Genomic DNA, 19620 nt, shown 5'->3' on the forward strand with positions numbered 1-19620 from the left:
AATGCATTTTCATGTCACTGCAAGCACAGGGACATATTACTTACTCTTATTTAACGTGGATTGGTTGTATGTCCAGATAGACTGTTATATTCTTAAATGGTTTTGCCTTGTGTGAGTAATCCTATCTATATCAGTGGGAACAGTAGAGCTCCTTCTGTGGAGCTGTGCTAGTCATGGATGCAGACTGAATACCATCATAGCATAGGGCAGACCTAAAGGAACGTGACTCTACTTCTGCTATTCATGAGGATTTGTTCAGCTGCCTTTCAGCCAGCATTCATCCATAGCTATTAGCATAAAGCAGTATAGCACATTTATGTCAACATAAAAGTTTTTCAAAATTTTTAGATTTACTGAAAATACAGAAAAGGTAAGAAGGGGAAGATATGTAACCACCTATTTAGAAGAACAGTTCCCAGCTTGAGAAGACCTCACAGCTTGTTTTCAACCCCTGGTAGTGGGAGACATTGCTCCCAGCCAAAAGGCCAAAAAGACACCATTTTCTACTACAAGCAACAAAAAAGAGAGGCTTGCAAGAGCTTGGGTTGTGCTCACACACTTAAAACCTTAGTTTTGTTGCTGATTGCTCTGCTTCTGTCTGTTTGTTGTGTTGAATGTAATCATAGAATGCCAGGAATTGGAAGGGACCTGGAAAGATCATCTAGTCCAATCCCCTTACCAGGACAGGAACACCTAAGTTTTATTGGCATAAAACTTACACAAAAAAAGAAACATGATCAAAATCTTGTTCTTTTAGTCCTGAGTAATGTGGATGTTTTCATCAGCTTTCTGCAGGTGTGGTAAGAAGTGATTCTGAAATATAGAGCAGGGAAAGGGGTTTCTTGAGAACTTCTGCTTACAAGAAAGAGCTGTCAGAAAAATGTGTAGCCATGCATGCGGCTGGAAAGGGAGCTTTTCAAGTTATCTTTAAACAAAGGCTGCCAACTTTGAGCTTCAAAATTGTTCTTAGTTTGTTTTTTCTTTTTCCTTTCACAGACCTTTAGGTGCTTGGAATAATTCTTTTTTTCCATTTCCTCTTTCTTTTTTTTTTTTTCTTGTCATCTTATCATTTGATTTTTATTCCTTTCTTAACTGGAAAAAGCTCCCTAAACCTGCTATTTGTTAACATCCCTTTAATTATCAGTGGCCAATGAAAAGTCACGGTGCTTGTTCTGCAAGCAACCAATTAGTCTTTGTAGAAAGCATAAAATCAGACAGGGATGACCCCTGGAGAAAAGCATGTTGCTGTGTTGCTGTTTGAGTCATAATCAAATAAGCTCGCAGGGGGAAAAGACAGCTTCAAAGAGGCAGATGTAGAGATAGATGCTGAACCATGTTGATTTGGGATCAGAGTTACAGATCTAACAGACTGATAGAAATGCCCCTCTGGAGATTATTTTGCAGAAGCATATTTTGCAGATGTATGTTAAGACTTCAGATAATGGTGGCCTTATGTCTTTGCTAGTAAATTCCTGATTATGAATTGTAACTTACTGAAAAAAAAAGAAGAAAAAAAAAAACAGAGAAATTCTTCACTAATACAGATTGGCAGAGCTCTTCCTCTACAAAGGAGAATTTGTTTTAGTAGTTTTGTACTTCTCTTATTAGGTAACAATATCTTGGATTTTGGTTCAAGGATCTTTTGTTGAGGGCAGCAAGCCTAGATAAGAAAAGTTTCACTGAAACAGAAGTGCATACACTTTTGTTTAGTCTAAAACTATCATAGAATCATAAAGGTTGGAAAAGACCTCCAAGGTCATCCAGTCCAACTGTCCACCCACCACCAGTATTTCCCCACTAAACTGAGTCCCTTGAATGCCTTTAGGGCCAGTGACTTTGTTAGCTTCTGGGTCAGGTTCACCAGAAGCATTCAGCCTGGGAAAATATTGGTTGATCAAGCAGAGCATGTAGGAAATGTGTGGATGTATTTTTAAAAAGTATATAGTAAAAATGAAAGTGTTGGTAGTACGTTTATTATCTGGAGACCCAGAACTTAGAGGATTCACTCAAGATGTGACAAACCCAGGACTGATTCTTTCTTCTGTCTGAATGAATTTGAACCCATATTTCTGATTTCCTTTGAAAGTTTCCAAAGCAGTGTGGTCTGGAATATACAGTTTGGAAGAGAAAGCATTATTCAGTCTCTCCTGGTATTGCTCCTTCACAGTATATAAACATTACCTGCTAGAAAGATTGAGAGTAATATCCTCTGCCTTGCACATGAATTGCATAACCACTGGGTTATAGAGTAATTTTCACTCTTTGCCTCACTGAATATTTAAGAATGTTAAACAAATTGGATTAACGCTAGCAGATGAGGTAAGAAAGACTAGTATCTGGTTCACAATAGGAGTGACTCAAACTGTTCTGTATAGTCAGATAAGTGCATGCACACAGCTGTCAAAAATCGGATGACAAGTAGAATAGGAACCTGTGAAGTTTGAATTTGAGATAGCACGAGCAATTGGAAAAAAAAAAAAAAAAAAAGTACAGATAAATAATTCTAGAGGAGCCAGTTCACTTTCCAGGCAGAAAAGGAAACAACAGTGGATTCATAGATGTCTTACTGATAGATGCAGGCGGCAGAATCCCCCAGCAGCAAACCAAATGAAAAAACAGCCTGTTGCATTGTAGTCCTCTTAAGGTTCCTGTCTTGCATACTCACATCCTTTTGTTCCTTTCTTGATCAAAAGCTGCCACTCTAGCAGTGAATTTTAATTTCTGGCAGTTCTCAACGTAGCAATGCTTTCCATCATTAAAGGAAAACTCTTGTTGACTGTATTGAAATGTATTTTCCCTTTCTCTTCTTCATTTCCGATAGAATACGGTAGACAACTTTGGTAGCACAGAGACAGCCATTGAAAACAAGCTCACATTTAAGATTCATGTGCTTCTTTGAACTTTTTGAGTAGATGCCTTCTGAGATTTTCTCCTACATTTGGGAAAGGTCTGTACAAAAAATGAGTAATCTTTTATGTTTTTGTCCTCTATAATACAGGTCTGGAACTTCACTCAAAACTTTAAACTTATTGATTTGCACCTGGTTTTGAGTCAAGAGCCAGCCATTAATGAACCTGTGCCATCTGCTTCATGAATTATTCCAGTTGCTAGTTTGGCTTTCTGCTGTTAAAGGATGAAAAAAAAATGAGGTAAAGGTTGTTGTTGTTGGTTTTGTTTTTTTAAGACAAACAAAGCCACTTGAGTTTAACAAACTCTCAGGCAAAATCATTCAGAAGGCTTGAAGATACTTGGTTAAAAAAACTGTTTAACACCCTTCAGCATCTCTGTTTCTCAAAGAAATGCAAAGACTTGCATTCTCACAGTGCTTTAGTTTTGATTGGATTACTTTATTCTCTGTCCCAAATCCATAAGCTGCCTCTTGATTTTAGGGAGTTCTAAACCTTTTGAAGTTTCTTTCACCAGTAATAATACACAACATGACCTACTGTTTCAGGAGGCATAATGACTGCTCCATTTCACTTGTTTTTACAATAAAATCAGGTTAGCTTTCCTTCATTAGTGCAGTGTGAACACTAATGCAAGTTAGAATTATAAGCATTCAGAACACTGAGAAGTAGATGCTGACAGAGGAGTGCTGGCCAAAGTGCACTTTGTGAAGCAGCTATACGTACAGCACTTACAATTCCGTGTATTTGAAGTAAGAAAGAGCAGCAAAGAACATTGCACTGGTGCACAAGACATCTGAAAATTCATAAAAGATTAATCTGTGGAGGAGCAATCAAATTTCTGGGGAAGTAATAGCTTCTTATTTCTATCCTTACTTGTTCATCTACAGTGAGCTTTTTCTGGCTTCCAGGCAGGGATTACTACTTAGACTCCTCCTGCTGCTCTGACTTCTTTACATCAACCTAGATAACGTAGGGCCGTGAAATGAATTCAGCTGGACACCAAGCCAAGCTGTTTCAGTAGGAATTCAGGACACATCATAATTTGTCATTTTCTTTGGATCTCAGCCTCAGGCAGCACAATGCAATATAATCAAATTCTGTAGTGGGGTAAAGCACAGGGAAGCAACTTTCAGCTTAACAGCTCCACATTTAAGGACTAGGCTGAATGAATTGGGAGATGTTTTTTTAAAGGAGAGACTTGTAAAAACCTTAACTTTCAGTTTTTGATCTTGTCATAACAAATTTGGATGAATGAGGGAAACAAAAGCAATAAAATATACCTCTCACCTGTATGTCAGGTTCTGGGTTCAAATTTGGACCTACTAAAAAGCCATAGATGAAAGATTTGTTTCAGTCACCTCTGTGAAGCGAGCTGTGATTCAGGATCTTAGATTTATTCCTGTCGAGACAATGCAGTTCTGTTCCCCAGCAATTTTCTCAGGGTAGACCAGGAGGAAAATGAATGCGTCACTGACAGTGCATTTCCTATTGAGGTATGTACTTGCAGTCCACAAAGCTAATTGTATCCTGGGCTGCGTCAAAAGAAGTGCAGAAAGTTGAGGGATATGTTTCTCCTTCAACTCTGCTCCCGTGAGAACACACCTGCAGTGCTATGTTCAGCTCTGGAGCTCCTAGCACAAGAGGGATGCAGAGCTGTTGGAGCAGGTCCACAGGAAGCTGCAAAGGTGCTCAGAGCGCTGGAGCATCTCTGCTATGGAGACATGCTGAGAGAGCTGGGCTTGTTCAGCCTAGAGAAGGGAGAGCTCTCGGGAGACTGCATTGTGACTTTCCAGTACTTAGAAGGGGCTAACAAGAAAGGTGGGGAGGGATTTTTTATGAGGAAATGTAGAGGCAGGACAAGAGATAATCTTTACTCAGAGGGTGTTGAGGCCTGGCACTGCTGCCCAGAGCTGTGGTGCCCCATCCCTGGAGGTGCCCAAGGCCAGGTTGGATGGGCTCTGGCAAACTCTGAGCTGGTGGGGGGCAGCCCTGCCTATGGCAGGAGTTGGGGCTGGGTGGGCTTTAGGTTCCCTTCCAACCCAAATCATTCTGTGATTCTGTGTATAAATGAGAGCTGAAGCCCTGTGAAGAGATGTTTGATTGACCTGCAGTCTCAGACAGGGAATTCTGATCATATTTCAACATTTTGATCAGATGATAAACATTATCTGGGGTGTGGATACTGATTCCCACTTTATAGACAAAAAGCTTTAGAGGGAAAGATTCTTCACATTCATGAGTTCAGGAGCCTCTTCTTCTCATAGGGAAGTTAATGAAATTCCTGGTATCACCCCACCAGCAGATTCTTTTGCTTTAGGAGCTTGTAGTTTATCCTACTTTTTGTAAGTCAAGAATTTTTTACTCTGACTTTGACAAACAGTTGAAAGGAAAAACTAGTTTCCCGGATATGTGGTTTTATAATGTGTTTACACATTAAATTTATTTTTATCTGGCAATTTCAAACAGACTTCTGGTCTCGTTTTCTTTCCTTTCAAAAATAAAAAAAATAAAAAAAACAACAAAGACAGTTTTAGGGGATCTTTGGGGGCAGAGGGAAGGAGAAATAAATATAGGCTAAACTGCTAGCACAGATTTGAGTACGTAACTGTAAAAGCTGTGAGAAGTCAGGAATATCATCGTCCCTTTTATAGCTAAATCTGAACATCCTAGCACTTTTTCTACCTTACTGGAAGAAAGAACAGACCCACTGAGCACCTGTGTTCAGGGGCTTTATACTGCCACACCCTAGGACTGGTTTGTCTATATTGAAGGATAAAAGCAGTCATCGCTCTTCTTTACGTCTATTCTGGCATCTTTGGTGTGTAATGGAACTCCATATTTAATGTGCACCTTTTTTTCCCAGGCTAGCTTTTCCCATAAAAGAAGTTTGTGCCCTTTTTACTGCTGGGAAGCTTCCCCATACCTGGCAGCGTTGTCAGCTACATCCTGGGCACAAAATCTGTATTACAGATGATGAGTTGTTCACTGAAAGTGAAGATCATGTTATAATGCAGGTGATTTTTACATGACATTTTACAAGGCTCGTTTTCTCTGAGGTTACTTAATAAGGTCAGAATCTGCCATTGTGCTGAAGAAGAGAAATGCAAAGGTAGAACCTAGTAGAAATAGAAATTTCTACTATAGAATAGTATAGAATAGTAGAAATAGAATTTTCAGTAGAAATTAGGCAATGTGTTTTTATTAAAGATGATGGGAAATGTGATTTTATAAATTTTCAAATTGAGTGAACTGTGGCACAATGGAGCATTTTTACCTGTGGCAGTGGAAGTGTATGGCTCAGATGTGCTTTAAACATTCTGTAAGAACCTGCAATGTGGACAAAGGCGATGACGAAGGAATGCAGACGTGCTGCTTTGAATGTGGTGATTATTACTTTAAAACTCATTAATTTAAAGGCAAAAAGCTAGTATGTCTTTATTGTTTGGAGCTGGAAACCTGCTTGAAATCCAAAGCCAGTGACAGAATGAGTGGGCTTTGAATCCTGAAAGTATGGCTTAAAATAAACTATTTTCTTCCATTCACCCCACCAAACAGATCCACAGATGCAGGAACTGAAGCACAGAAGGGTTTAGTGCTTTATCTGAGACCTCATTAGAGGCACTTCTCCCCTTTGTGAGAGGTCACAGTGCTGAGCTGGGCTGACTACGGGCATGAAGAGGGAAGCACGTTAGTAAATATTGCTGTCCAAGATTTCCCCAGCAGTAGAGGCCAGATAAATACCTGAATGCCCCATGATGCATACTGAAATATATCATCTTCCTTCAGTTTGTCTGGAGGGAGGCGTTTAATCACAGTCCTGGGCTTGCCTCCCTTACCACTGTCTGTATGGTCAGGCACGTGCATGACTCCACATAAAAAGCAGCTATAGAGTTGTCTGTCCTGGGCAGCTCTATAAAAATAGTCAGCTTCCGTGTGTGCCTAGGTGTCTTATCCACAGCTCATCTGTGTTCTTCTGTATGTGTGTTTCTCTCCACCTTGCAGGAAGACTTCCTTCTGGCTTTTACTGCTCATTTGAAGAAGGGGACTGTGGCTGGATGGAGGGCTCATCAGCGCCCCGTGCTTCTCCATGGCGAATTGGGAGCCTGGAGTACAACCATTTTCCTTCAGTTGAAGGTATGGAAAAGTAAATAGTGCAGAAAGCAGATAGCAAAAAAAGATAAGCAAACGGTGCGGAGTTTTCTTGTGTACTTACAGATTCAGCCTTCAGTGAAACCAAAACATCTTTCTGCTATCTGTGCTTTGAGCAGGACTATCCTGCTTACTTTCCATCTTTAGGAAGAGGCTAGTTAGTACCTCAGGTTTCCTAGGCTGACCACAGAGAGAAGTCCTGCCTCCCTCTAGACAACTGTGCATGAAGCATTCATCTGTGTGCCCCTCCACCACACTGAACTGTTTTTTATTTCTGATTTACTTTTTCTGTGTCTGTTTTGCTTCTTTTTTCCCCTCAATCTTCCAAATTTTCCTTCTCTTTGCTCTCTTGTCCCTCGAGTTCCACATATATATAACTACTGTGTACTTGCTTCCTCTATCCAAATCCCAGGATTCCTAATCCTTCTCATAGAAACCATTGAAGGTTTATACCCTGGACATTGAACTACTGCTGGTTGAGTTTTGGTATGCAGGCTGCCTGGCACGATAAGACTTTTCCTAATGCAATAATGTAAATCATTGAAAGCATTTATTGTTGAGGCATGGAGCATTTTAATAGGATGCAATAACAGCAGAGTTAATGGTGTATAATCCCAACACTGGTTTACAAAGTTACATCCATTGTTAAACATAAAGAGTGAGATTCTCTGCTTTCTAGTGAACTGATACAGACTACAGTGCAGCTATTCTGATTTATGCCACCTGATGGCTCAGCTCACAGTACTGCAAACCACAAATGAATTGAAGCATAGGTAAACAAGAAATCAAAGGCCCAGAAAGTGGTTACTATGGAGAGATGGCAAAGAAATGATGATGATTCATGATCTGTCTATGCTGTAGAGGCAATTTCATTGTATGCTCAAGTAACTAAGGTCCAGGTAGTTGTACCTTCCAGAACTGAAATATTGCAATATATACTTTTTGGTCTAGAGCTGTCAAGGAAGAACTCTAACGTTACTACTTGTTCCTCTGGTTACTACTAATGTTTAAGGTATCAAAAGTACTTCAAGCTGCATTAATGCTTCTCTCGTTATTTTGTTGCCACTGTTTGATTTTGTTTTGATGAAGATGAAGATTTGTTTCCAAGTTTGTTTTTGTGTGTGTGTGTGTGTGTGTGTGTGTGTGTGTGTGTGTGTGTGTTGAAAAAGATGCTAAATCACCTTTGCAAGAAAGATAAATTGGAAGTTGTGGAGGAATAGAAGATAACTGTAGGAGGAAAGTAGTCGGGCTGCCCAATGAGAATGTGAAGCTGCTTCCCTGTGAAATTGAAAAATATATTTTCCTATCTGACATCCTGCTGTAGTAGGAGCCAGCTTACATAGGCTTTAAGGAAGTTTCCCAAAACCAGAAGGTAGGTTCTGCAGTTTGACCTTCTTCCTGCTCTTTTATCTAGATTTTGCCCTGATCCTTGACACCAGCAAAGCACCAGCAGGAGCAAGCACTGTAATGACCAGCGCTACATTTCCAGCCCCATTGAGGAACTCCCCCTGTGAGGCAAGTCATGTTTTCTTTTCTTTCACACTTTTTGCTATGCCTGACTCTGGTTTTCAAATATAGGCACTAGATCAGTAGCCCAGCAGCCACTTTCTCCATGGTTTGTCTTTGAAATATTTACTTAATGTTCCAATGTGCAAAGAAAAGAGGTGGTTATCTGCTTGAAAAACCACTAAATGTATACTGAGAAGCCTGGTGTGTATTGCCCTGATTGTATGATCCCACATGATGTAGCAACAGTTTTTGTAATTGGATTTATGAGCTAAGGTAGGACAGCCAGCATTGCATAAATGCACAGAGAAAGAGGCTGGCTGCTTTATATTTGCAAAATCCAAGAAAATCCACTCAGAAAATCCACTCAGTGCATGCTTCTTCTAGCTCAGCTGAGATTCAAACTGGCAAGGCCTTCATCACGTTGCACCTCAAAACTCCTCACAGAGGCCATGCTCTTAGGAGCACCCAGCAGTGGAGTCCTCTGCAACTCTTAGGAGTTACCAGCAGTGGAGATAAATTCATACAAAACAAGCCAGATTCGTGCTCAAGCACAAAAGCTGTTAATAGTCATAAAATGTTAACTTAAGCAAGTATATCAATATTTGTTAGATAATTGTGTACAAGTAGTTGTCATTTCCAAATCAGTTGTATTTAACCTTAAACTTCTGGTTAGAGAAAGATATCATCTCTGTCTTTTTATCTGGTCTATAGCTTCACAGATTATATCGTCACTGTTTGTATTTGTGGCTTATGATTTTGAGTCACACGTCTTGATTGCTCATCCTGAGCTTCTGGATCCTGGAGCAGGATTGCTTGGGGAAATTGATTCTTACAACAGATAAAAAAAATCAGGCCTTTCCTCTTGCACTGATCTAAAAATGCAGAAAGGACAGGAAGGGATACATAAGAAAATCCTCTGAAATTAAAATACTTGAGTGTTTCTTTTGCTTAAAGTTTGGTTCTCTTCTGTTGTGTATCTCAGTACGTACAGCAAAGCACATCTGTGTTTGCTCTCTTGATATATTAATGTCTTCCTTCTTTAGGAAATACATTCTACCTTGTTTTTCCTCCCTTCTGTGACAAAGGCATATGCAGGTTCTGAATATTTTAAGACCTTGTTCTGCCATGGACCAGCAAGAGCAAGTGTTTTTCATCATCTACCTGACACAGGAAGCAGAGTGAATGATTTCCCAATATGTTTATATTTTTACCTTGTGTATACAACAGTGCAAATAATTAAACTTGCCATCAGGGGAGAAGCTGTCGTGTATTTCATCTGCTCACATGCCATCCCACCTCCGTCACTCCCCTTGGCACTTAAAAGGCATCCGGACACATCCAGCATTGCAGCTGTTGGTAATATAGAGTAAAGGAGTTTGGCAAGGGTTTTTGTCTCTTGTCTTTTCATATAGTGTAAAAGCTTCTCTTCTCAATGAGCCCCCGGTGGCTTCAAATTCTATTTTACTGGCACAATCTTTCTGTGAGCAGAATAATTTGATTCCACTTTTCAATACAAGAGGAGAAAAGAGATACTCCCCCACACACTTATTCTTCCAGTAGGTGCCAACAAGCTCCTGTGCAGTGAAGTAAAGGTCAGAAAAGAGGCTGTGAAAATACCGCAGTCCTATCCTGTATTTTTTTTCACCCTCAATCACTTCCCAACTGAACTGACTCAAGGTCGGGCACTAAAAGATGAGTTTTCTTCTACCTGTCAGTGCTGACAGCTCCACCTGGCATATCACAAACAGGACAAGTTCTCTGGCAACTGAAATCCCACTGACAAAGTTCACTTATGATTCATGTGATAAAGGGATCTGAGCACTTGCGTGTAGATTAGATCCATTTATTCTTCTGCAGTCAGATCAAGCCATAAACCTGCCCGCCCTTTTGTAGTTGTTAGTTCTGACAGCTTGTTTCAATCCATCCAGAGAGATTTTCCTCAGATTCACAGGTGGCAGCAACACATGAAAGTGATGGAGGCTTTCCTCAGGCTGGTCATTTTCTATCCCTCCTCCTTCTTCTATCTGTCTACCCCAGTGTCAGCACAGCCAGCTCAGTTGAACTCCTGCTGGTGGGGTTGAATGCACAACCCCACCTCACAGTTTGTTCACCTCTCTTGTGTGCATAGAGCACACCTGCCTTGGACACTTATGGCCTTACGTGGAAAGTGTGAGAGCAGCAGTGAGGTCAGCAGATGTCCACAGTTTGCTGATTTTCACTCCCCTCTTCCCTTGTAACACAGGAGCACTAGCCTCTGTTTCCTGAAGCTCCTATTTTTTCTCTTATCTCTTAATTTGCCTCTATTGTGTTGAGCTATGTTAGACAATAACATCCACCATAACAAATGTTGACTTTTCAGCTTGAGTTGTACAGAGGAATTAATTGCTTTAGCCTCATCACAAGGAGCATTCTCTGCTGCAGTACCACGCAGGGGGAGCTATCTTATCTGTCCAAAATGTCCATGGAACCAGGACATATTCCAGTGCTGATAAGGAAACAGGCATACTGTGGTGCTTGCCAGCTACAAAGAATCAGAGACCCAGCACCTATTGAGATTCTGGACGGGTGTTTGCAGCAGTAGTGACATAAAGCACTGAGAGATCCCGGATCCAGGATGATCTTTGGCTTGGGTATTGCTGCTGAGTACAGGATAGACACATCCCTTCATCTTCGTGTTCCACCATTTTGTGCTTTCCTCTGCTTGAGCTCAGTCACTAGGAATATGCTGGGCTGCTTGTGTGCTGTCTCCTATAGCATTTCCCATGCCCTGCACAAGGCTTCTCTAGCTCACAAAGGAAAAATCAGACTGATCTACTCTGTTCTGCCTCACATAGATCAAAAGATGAGGATAAAAACCCATGCAGGAGACAGAGTCATAAACATAGCCTGTACTTTCCCACACATTTGGGATTGGACCTAATGTGCCCTGCACTTTGTATATAGCTTCGTATTGCACTTTACTCCTGTTTTTTTTTGAGCAGCTTTATATTTTCATTTTTCTTTTTTCTGCAGTGCTTTTGGCAGGTCAGAGCTGTTAGTTTGTGATGCTGCCCTTTGTTCTTGGTTCAGTTAGTTTTTCTTTTTTGTTACTTTATTAGATCTTGGCTAGAGTATCCTGACTTCAAAGAATTTCCCTTGTTTGCTGTCCAGACAGTCTTTGTTATCTTTTTCATGTTGCACATTAAATAGAGGCCTTTGCCTGTTGACCCATTAACAGTGTATTTAATGCCCAGTTTAAATGTAAGAGGGAAACTGACAATTCTAGTAAATCTTGGGAGGGTGCAGGAAATGGCACATGTAGTTCACAAGAGATGCTCTGAGGTGACCAGCAAGGGTGAACACAATGAAAAAAAAGAAACAGAAAATGATTCAGAAACCAGACTGAGACACGGTAGTAAAATGGAAAATATTTTTAACCCACATCTAAAAGTTCATCAGAAAGAAAAACGTGTGTAATTGAGCACAGGAATGCACATAAACTCTGAAGAATTAATCCGATGTTGGCCTGATTTGAAGGCAAGTTTTATAAACGTTGAACAATAGAGAAAAGCGTTATTCTCCCTTTTGCTTCATCTTGTTGATCCTCTCCTCAGAGTTGGAATTGGGTGGCCTGCACAGGGCTGTAAGAGCACAGGCTCACGGGGTGGTTGGACATTTCCTCATTTTAAAGAAGCAGCCCATATGCCTGTCATCAGTAACTGCACTACAGTCTGGGAATTCAGGAAACCACATTGCAATTCAAGTCCAAAGGAAGTGCTGTCATCTCAGACGCCACCCATGGCAAAACTAAATTACTTTGCCACAGCTGATATCCCTTAGGTGTACACAATTTCCAGATTGTAATGGCCACCTGCTTCTCAGTACTTATGCAAAGATGTCAGAGAGCTGACAAAAGAGTTTTGCAGGTGTCAAGGGAGAACTTGCCCTTTGTGTGGAAGTTAGGAACTGCATTCCGGCCTCCCACATCTGGACAACGTGGCAGTCCCATCTCCTTCAGTCGCAGAACTATTGCTAGGCAGATGCAGAGTCACTACACTGACTTTGCTTTTTATTCCATTTTTCAGAGACATTCTCCAACATCTGCAGCCTTATGCTTCAAAGGATGCTGTGGTGCTTGTTAACCATAAGTCATGCACTGTGTTTTCCCCAAGTGTTAGGGCTTCTGTGGTAAAGAGATATAAGACCAGGCCTAAGACTACTGCATTTTTGAGGGCTTGGTGCAGTGTATACCTGGCTGAGCAGCAGAAGTTATAACTGTTCTGAGAGATCTCATTTTGTGGTGGATCGTGATTATTACTGCTGCTTGAAAGTCGCTGCAGACACATGAGCAGCCTGGAAACTGTTTTTAGACAGGCTGCTCTTTGCTCAGCACAAGAGAATCTGATGGACCTCAGTGCCATAACTGAAAATTAAAACCTGGGCAAGAGGTGTTGGTGTGGGCTATAATACGGGAGGAGAATAACAATAGAGATGGTGTTTCCTGATTTGTGATGAACTTAAAATTAGCTTTAAATGTCATCATACTCATAGAAGAGAAGCTTGCTCTTTGCAAGTGGGACTCCCCTGTAATTGGTAACGAAATGATTTCATTTTCATTAGATCCTGCTTCAAACATTTTAAAGGGTATAGCTGGGCTGCAAAACAGTGAAAAGAGATCCCTGTAAAAGAGCTTTGTGCCTTTGGCCATGTTTAAAACAATGATTTTTTTTTTCTGATGCAGTTTTGACATTTCAACTAGCTGTTTCATGTAAGCCTCCATTATATTACTGAAAGAGGTACCAAACTGAGCCAGGCTTTTTTTTTAAATCTGAAATTAGTTTTTGAATGTAAATCCGGCCCCTCTAGAAGATGAACATAATATGTTGATGTAAAACAGCATAGTTGAAGTTTGCCCTCTCATTTGGGTTATGAAAGATGGTTTAATGCTCCGTGGTTATTAACTCAGTTTTCTTTCCTATGCAAAAGTGTTGTATTTTTAAAGCGTGTAAATCAATAATTGAAATAATTCCTTGAGCACGTTCTGAGCCCCATGCTGGCAGCAGCAAGGCATGTCTTTTTTTCTCCTCTGTTCTTTGAGTTTTAAACAACTTAGAAGTGTACATGTTAATAACATTGATTCATAACATTTATGAGCATGAAAAATGCAACATAGATATGCCTCTAGCGCATCCTTTCATGTGCTTTATTTTGCAAAATGTTGTTAGCATCCTTTTTATTTTAAGTGCTGGTTTTAATATTTGTACCGCTCATACGCTGTTTCTGTTCTTAGCAAAACTGATTCTTCTCTTGACACCTTGCTGTTGTGTCACTGAATGATGTATGAGATCTGAAATTTCTCAGAGGCCCAAAGTTTATCCAGGAGGGTCTTGGTATTCTTCTTCTTTTGCACATACAGAAATAAAATGCAAGTTTTGCTTAGTTCTCAGATAGTTTTGGAGCTGTGTATCTGGTACCCTTATTGTTTCTCTTCACCTCTAAACTTGCCGAGCCCTGTTGATATTGATGAAGATTAGTGGTCTTTCAGCTAATCATCAGTTACAGTGGGTTCTAAAGCCAGAAAGCAAGGCAGTATTGAGCCAATGTCTACCTGCAGTGCTTAATTAATTCCTAAATGATGTTTCTGACTCTTTTGCTGCTGGTTTAACACAGAGGAAGATATTTGATTTGTAATATTGGGGATATGCCACCAACAGCCCAAATTCAGATTTTTCTAAGCATTGCCCTACGCTATTCACAGGAACTCATAATGTATGTGGCACCACCTGCCATCACTGATGGTGTATTCTGTAGAATGAATGCCAGCCCCATTTGGAAGTCTTTACTATGGCATCCAGCTCATCATCTGCTCTGGTTCACTTCAGCAGGTGTGAAAAGACCTGGACTGCCCTGCTGTGAAGCTTAGAAATGACAGAAAATGTGGCCAAAAATGCCCATTTGGACACAGTGACAGTCAATTCACTCGGAGCCAGTTCATTAGAGCCTGCACATTGCACTTTGCCAGCGAGCTGATCTCCCACATCTAATGCCAGCTACATCTTTCCCTCAAACAGCTGACATGTGTGCAAAGGCATCCATTCCAATTCATCAGTTGCTTCAGCTTGTACTCTAGTGTTACGTTAATAGCTATCAAAGGCTTGCTCTTTCCTCGCTTCTGACAATGTAGATTCTGCCTCTTATTGTCTGGCAGGTCTCCAGAAGAGACAGAGGTCTGAAATCTTGTGTATATTGAGATGTTCAAGGCTTTACCTCCTCAATTTTGAATTGTGAAAATGGCACAGTGAAGTTAAGTTGTTCCAACTTATCTGTCTTAGAAATTTCACATAGGGTGTTACAGTACAATTGGCATTAATGTCCTGAAACTTTTTCACATGAAGCTTGTCAGTTAGAGGATTTGTTTTTCCTGCAATAGGTTGAATTTGTTGCATGTCCACCATAATCAGCCTGTTCGTTGTCTGGTTTTGGAAGTTTCAAAAAAAAAAAAGTTTAGTCCTGATAAACTTCCTCAAGAGAAAGGACCTGGGGTCCCCTTCTCTGGAGCTATTCAAGACTCATCTGGATGCTTTTCCATGTAGCCTGCTGTAGGGAACCTGTTTTAGCAGGAGGATGGATTAGATCATCCCTAGAGGTCTATTCCAGCCCCTACAGTCTGTGATTCTGAGACTTCACTGGATCTGAAAGTGGTACTGAAGGGAAAGCAATTTTCACTGTAATTTCATTCTCACTTTATAGACACTCAAGAATATTAAATGCTCACCTTGTTCTTTACTATCTTGATTGTCACCTGACATTGATGCCATGTGTGCAGTAACAGTTAGGAATAGCCTGCAGATGTCCTGAAGTTTGCTGACATCAACCTCCTATACCACAAAGCTTTGTCAGCAGCTTCTTTCACCAGTGGTGGTAAACTTGTGTGTATGAATTCAGTCCTTACCTAGCTGTGTCACAGAGTGACTCCAAACATTCCATGGCCAAGGAGGAAACAGGAAAAAAGGGTAGATTACAAACTTCTCACTAAAGTTTAGTCCTGATCATAATATGACTCCTCTATTAGGGAAATGAGAGAGAGAGCCCACCACTGAAATTTGCTCCTGATGTACACTTAGCAACAAAATGCTATGCAAACACATCCAGTCATGTACACCAGTCCTGACTCCACAAAGTATCTTTCCTCATTTCCTTGTGCAGCAGGACAAGTGCAGCCTTAGGTTAGCCTCAGTCCACTCTTTGTGTCCCCATGAGACTTTGCTCTCACAGAGATGAAGTTTTCTCAAAACAGAATTTCTGGGGTTTTGTCACATAATTGGTTTCTCACTCTTAATACACTCAATAAAAGAGCTCAGGCCAGAGTTTGCAGCTTCTGTTTTATGCTAAGAAATGGATATAAATATTTTATTCCATCAAAGCAAGCAAGAAGGTAATAGTATCAGATATTCCTTTGCAAAATATAACTTTAATTCCTAGCTCCCTGACTTAGTTGTTGGTTTTGAAGTGTTAAAATTGAGGGCCATCTTTTAACATGCATTGGCACTGTGCTGAACACCTTTCTGTGTCCAAAAATCCATCGTTAATGTAGCTTTAATGAACTTATTTCTTCAACATTCTCACCTCCTATGATTATTGAGACTCATGTAGTATTTCTATATATTTTATTAACAAAGAACTAGTTTTTCTTCTTTCCAAGAAGATCAGGCAGCTGTATTCATACAAGATTCTGAGACTAGCCTGACAGAGAAGGGTTTCTTTCTTTTCAAAGAACGAGGGAGGGAAAATCATAAAATGTGAAATCTACATGAAATAATTTTCTATACATAGGACTAAGTACATAGGAAGGGACTTCATTACATTTAATGTAACAACAAAAAGTAGAAAACAGGTTCCCTAAGGTATTTTAATTAATTTAAAAGAAAGAAAAACAACACCTAATTATTATTACTGAATCTTAATTAGAAAGTCTGTAGAAGCAAGAAGGTAAGGATTTTTAATTTTTGGAAAGAGTAAGCAAGGGATGAGAATATAATTATCATACTTAATGCTCCCCATGATTTTGCTGCTGCCTGCATGTAAAAAAATGTTGCTGTAAAAGTTTAGTCTTAACTTGAATCTCATCAGTGGCACCTAAGGGGAGAGAGGTCTTTCTTCTGCAATAATAGATTATTAGCTTATCCATTTTAAATTGCAGACACATATATAATAGCAAAATCAGATGTTTTTGGACTCAACTTTAACAAGAAGAAAGGGCAGTAGCGCCAATAGTAAATAGGATGTACTAAGCCTTAGAGGCTTCCATGTGTGTGGTGAAACTGGAGTTTTCTAAAAGGATTACATGGTCATAAGGGAGAGAGAATTGACTTTTTGGTGATAAGAAAACACAGAAATGAAGAGTTAGGAATTTGTTAAATTTTGGATAATGTTTGTTATGTTTCATCTCTTATGTTCTCTTTCTTCTAGCTACGAATGTCATGGCTTATCCGTGGTGTCTTGCTGGGAAATATATCCTTGGTGCTGGTTGAGAACAAGACAGGGAAGGAGCTGAGCAGGACATTCTGGCATTCAGCAAACAACGAAGGTTTGGGAATATGGCAGTGGTTGATCATACCTCTCCCAGATATACTGGACAGGTACGAGTCTCTTCCGATCATTCTCCTTCTCACTGATCAGTCACTTCACCATTTGCTACTTGGCAGTGAAGATGGCCAACATCACTCCTGGAAGTATTTCCCTTAGGGAGAGGGAAGTGCTTTGCTTTGAGAGGTGTCTTCTGAGAAGGGTAGTGAAAATAGCTTGCGTAGTTAGCACCCAATTTTAAAACTGAACGGTGGTTTTGGTTCCCCAGTTGGTTCACTGGTTGTGCAAGGTGTAACTTCTGTATCTCCGTTTCACTGATTGGAAATAATCATTCTCCTCATGCATTTATTTGTGTAGTGTGTCTCAGTTCTCTTATGATTTGCTAGAGTTGATGTGAGCTTTACAGTTAGTTTTTGTTTTTTTTTTTTCTTCTGGATAACAAAGTCCTTAACTTCTGATGCCTCTAAATCTGAGGATGAAAGACATGGGAGAAGCACCTACTGCCGAATCAGACAAGGATGCTTATGAGCACCTTTGTGTTAGCTGTAGCAGGAGGAGCAACATAATAAATGGCTGTGTCAGTTTTGACTGTAGTCTTAAAGGTTCATCTGGTAGCATATGCTTCATCTTGTGGCATATGCTTATTTACAGAGTGTTGTTTTAGCTGCTTCTTACAAGTTAGCTTTAAGGGAATACTCTGTTGCTCCTTGTTTATTTTTGTGTGCAATCTGGCCTATGCTGTTTAGAGAGAAGACACAAACATACTTCACCTCCTGCTGCCCTGCCTTTAGGCGGTATGATGCATCTGCAGGCTGTGTCATGAGCACTGGTGTCCTTTGTCTTTTGGGGAATCTGTGCCCTAGAAATAATGGATTTCATTAAGGATTTGCCTCATAAGAAGTTTGAGCAAACACTGTGTGAATATGTCTTTTATCTTGCTGTCTCTGAGGGCTGCATGTAGGCAGGGAATACAACAAGGACACTACCAATGCTTCGGTCTGGAATGTATAATTAATATGCGTGCATCAAGGGTTTTAAAAATATATGCATTAGGCTTGTGCAGTCACTGCTGAAGCTCCATTTGTAAAAATACCTGGTTGCTTCATTCTCTTCAGCTGTGTTTACTTTCAAGACTGGCGTATTTTGCCATTATTATTTATGTGATTTGTTTTCTAATGTTGCCGTGGGAGTGTTTTGTATCTGAATTATTCTGTTCTCTTATACTACTGTTTTCCTTTAAATTCTCTGTTGTTGCACCATCAGACAGAGGATACTTTGATGTTAGGAACCAGGCTAGAAATGCTTCATGTGAAACCACAGTTCCAAGTGATATACAGTGCTGACTATTATTTATAAGGTTATGACACCCTTGTTTCCCTATTACTTTCAGAGAAAGACAGTTGGGTTCACTGAGAAAAGAGCTTGTTGGCTGTTAAGACTTAAAAAAGGAGATCTTGGAAGTTTTGTTGTCCCTTGAAAAGTTTTTAATCCTTATTTATTCACAGAAATTTTGGTGTTTTAAAGACTTTTTTAAAGTCTGATTTAGTTGAAGCCAGTTCTTCCTGTGAACTGTGGAAATACTGCAGGCATCTTTCAACGTGACTTCATTCAGACTTCATTGTGAAGTCTGCTTCTTAGGAAATCTGGATTGGTGCATGCATTAGGAACAATATGGGAGTGACACACCAAAGTGGTGCTCGGGAGATGGCAGTATTGCATTTATCCTATGTCATTTATGTTTGGAGATAAATGACAGACAGTTTTATTGAATTGCAAGAATTACTTAATTGATGAGAACTCTGTGCTGGGACTACAGAAGGTTTACTGTTTATGTCTTCTGTCTAATTGGTGCTAGTGTCAATAGCTATGAGGGTCTGCATTAGACAGAAGGAGGCACGATATTGTAGATATTCCTGCATGAGGAGCTGAAACATTAAGTCATCCCACAGCAGTAAAACTCTTGAATAGAGCATACTAATGTACCATTTCCACTCAAAATTAAAGTGCCATCCATTTTGACTGGGGAGCTGAGTGGAAAGTGTTATTAATAACAAGATAATACGCCCTAAAACTGCTCAAAAGCATGCTTGTTCAAAAACTGCTTAGCCATTATTTCTGTGTTTGGCTTTTCGCCCTTCAAAGAATCATTATCATAGAATCATAGAATGGCTTGGGTTGGAAGGGACCTTTAAGATTAGGAAGATTTCCAAAACTATTAGACCACTTCTGTCTTTAGAAGCAGACATTTCTTAAATGTTTTACACCCCTCAAGTTCCTGGGGGAAAATTATATTTTGGCAGATAAGCGCAGCTAGAACATTTCAGGTGATTTGGCAGGAACAAAAAGCATGGAGGAGCATGACAAAGAAGCTAATTTGGGACTGAGGGACATTAAATTTCTATCATTAGCCTGGGGAACTCTGGACACATCCTTAATTTCAGGGAGTACAGTGGGGAGAGGATTGAGGATTGTCCTTCCTGCCATTTGT

At 40.1% G+C, this 19620-nt stretch overlaps 1 protein-coding gene across 1 annotated transcript in view; it reads left to right on the forward strand.

Annotated features, from left to right (window-relative positions):
- The window catches only part of ALK (ALK receptor tyrosine kinase), a 290789-nt gene that overhangs the window by 219633 nt on the left and 51536 nt on the right, over positions 1-19620 (forward strand). The window contains exons 7-9 of the mRNA XM_048935284.1: positions 6912-7043; positions 8473-8573; positions 17016-17185. Coding sequence (XP_048791241.1) covers positions 6912-7043; positions 8473-8573; positions 17016-17185 — 403 coding nt within the window. The remainder of the gene's footprint in view (positions 1-6911; positions 7044-8472; positions 8574-17015; positions 17186-19620) is intronic.

Source organism: Lagopus muta, chromosome 2, assembly GCF_023343835.1.
Source record: "Lagopus muta isolate bLagMut1 chromosome 2, bLagMut1 primary, whole genome shotgun sequence".
In the NCBI taxonomy this organism is placed as follows: domain Eukaryota; kingdom Metazoa; phylum Chordata; class Aves; order Galliformes; family Phasianidae; genus Lagopus; species Lagopus muta.